Source organism: Bison bison, unplaced genomic scaffold, assembly GCF_000754665.1.
Source record: "Bison bison bison isolate TAMUID 2011002044 unplaced genomic scaffold, Bison_UMD1.0 scf7180017864500, whole genome shotgun sequence".
Lineage (NCBI taxonomy): Eukaryota > Metazoa > Chordata > Mammalia > Artiodactyla > Bovidae > Bison > Bison bison.
This window is the reverse complement of record NW_011495059.1, coordinates 204,765-207,256: the sequence shown is the minus strand read 5'-3', so window position 1 is coordinate 207,256 and position 2,492 is coordinate 204,765. Positions and strand designations below refer to the sequence as shown.

At 51.1% G+C, this 2,492-nt stretch overlaps 1 protein-coding gene across 1 annotated transcript in view; it reads right to left on the bottom strand.

The window, feature by feature from the left end:
• The window catches only part of JPH2 (junctophilin 2), a 77,916-nt gene that overhangs the window by 49,188 nt on the left and 26,236 nt on the right, over nucleotides 1-2,492 (bottom strand). The window contains exon 3 of the mRNA XM_010829231.1: nucleotides 2,276-2,492. Within this exon, the coding sequence (XP_010827533.1) occupies nucleotides 2,276-2,492 (217 nt within the window). The remainder of the gene's footprint in view (nucleotides 1-2,275) is intronic.

Here is a 2,492-nt window from a genome sequence, read left to right as displayed (position 1 = left end):
AGAATTGATGCTTTTGAACTGTGGTGCTGGAGAAGACTCTTGAGAGTCCCTTGGACTGCAAGGAGATCCGACCAGTCCATTCTGAAGGAGATGAGCCCTGGGATTTCTTTGGAAGGAATGATGCTAAAGCTGAAACTCCAGTACTTTGGCCACCTCATGCGAAGAGTTGACTCATTGGAAAAGACTCTGATGCTGGGAGGGATTGGGGGCAAGAGGAGAAGGGGACCGACAGAGGATGAGATGGCTGGATGGCATTACTGACTTGATGGACGTGAGTCTGAGTGAACTCCGGGATTTGGTAATGGACAGGGAGGCCTGGCGTGCTGCGATTCATGGGGTCGCAAAGAGTCGGACACGACTGAGCGACTGATCTAATCTGATCTGATCTGATACATCCCTGATGGCTTCCCTGGTGGCTCAGATGGTAAACAATCCGCCTGCAATGCAGGAGACCTGGGTCTGATCCCTGGGTTGGGAAGATCTCTTGGAGAAGGGACTGGCAACCCACTCCAGTATTCTTGCCTGGAGAATCCCATGGACAGAGGAGCCTGGTGAGCTACAGTCCATGGGGTCACAAAGAGTCAGACATGACTCAGCAACTAACACACATACATGAAGACATCAGAATGGTGACTGGCTCACAGGAAGCCCATTATAAGAGTTAGAATATAAACAAATAATATAAGCAGCATAAAGTTGCAACTGTGAATGTTGTAAGAAGACATCTATGCAGCTGAGTGAGAGTCAGGCTGTGACAGGGGGTGAGGCTTCATGAGCTCTATATGGGGGTCAGACTTGACCCGATCTCTGGAGGAATAGAAATTAAGGGGCAGCAAGAGGAAGGAAGAGTAGTCCAGACAGAGGAATCAGCAGGAACAAAAGCCTTCAGACAGGGAGAACTAGAGAAGGATGATGAAAGGCCAGTATGACTAGTACAGAGCCAAAAATCCAGGTCCTAGGATACGATGGTAGAAAATGAGGCTGGATAGGAGGGCAGGAACCACTTACTACCTGGCCACTCACTACGTGGGTGATTTGCAACTTTATCTTTCAGAGCCTCATTTATATCATCTGTAAAATGGGGACAAAAATAGTACAAAGTCATGAAGGAGACTGAATGAGTAGATATTTGTAAACCACTTAAAATAATGCCATGCACACAGCAGGTATTATAAACGTTTGAAGGTAATATTGGAACTTTTTCTGAAATACAGTGAGAAGACATAGAGGGGCTCGAATATGGATGAAAGCGTAGGTACTAAGCGGATGGAGAGTGGATGGACGAAGGGCTGGGGGATGGGTCAGTGGAGGTGGCTGAGAGAATGGACAGGCGGATGGGTTGCTGGGTCTGTTTGGGTGATGAAGGTGGTTGGATGGATGGATAATGAGTGGATGGCTGGATGACTGGGCAGGTGGTAGAAGCCGATGTTGTTTCAGTAGACAGAAGCATGACTGGGTAAAGGGGTGACTGAATAAATGGAGGAAATCAGATGAATGAAGGTGGTGGGGTAAATGGATGCATGGTTGGATGTTAGGATGGCTGGTGGTTCAGCAGACGGGAGAAGTTGAGTGAATGTGGGTGCTGGGGATGAACGGGTGTCTGGGTGGTTGGAAGAATGGTTGTGGATGGATGGGGGGGTGAGTGCTTGGTTGAGTGGGTGTAAAGATGGAAAGCTGAATGGATAGATGAAGAAATGGTTGGGTGGATAAGGTGGATGTTATACAGGGGCTGAGTGGATGGATGGATAGAGGAGTTGGGCGAATGGAGGGATTGCTAGGGTGAGTAGTAGAGAAGTTGGGTGAGCGAAGTGGGTGGATGAATGGATGAATGACAGGGTGGTTGGATGGGTGACTAGGTGGTTGAATAGGTTGTTGGGTGGTTGGATGGGTAACTGGGTGATAGAATGAGCAAACAGAAAATTAAGTGGCTGGGTGGGTGGGATGGACAGTTGGGTAGAGAGATGGTTGTTTAGGTCAATATTATAAAAGTTGGGTGAACGTAAGGTTTAAGTGAAGGGAGGGATTGGTGAAGTGTGTGAAGCTGTGGGTGGGAAGAATCGAGTGTATAAATGGATGGATGATGGATGGACAATGAATGGATGGGTGAACAGGTGACATGAGATCCCGAAGCACCGCCAATAAACCCGCTATATAAAGTCTTGGGGGGAAACCCCTGATGGTGAAAGAAGCAGGAACAGGGCCTCTGAGGTTGCGCTGGCCGGGACCCTTTCCGGAGTGGGACGCTGCCCATCCGGGCCCCGCCCAGGGGTCCTACCTGGAGGCGGCGATCTCGGCCTTCTGGCGCGCGATGGCGGCGGCGCGCTGGGCGCCCTCCACGCTGTGGTCCACCTTCTGGCGGACCTTGCTGCTCTTGAGCGGCAGCACGCGGCGCTTGGTGCCCTTGACCAGCACGTTGTGGCGATACTTGCCCTCCTCGCGGCGGCCGTCGGGCAGCGTGGGGCAGCCGTAGCCGGGGCGCAGGGTGTCCCGCC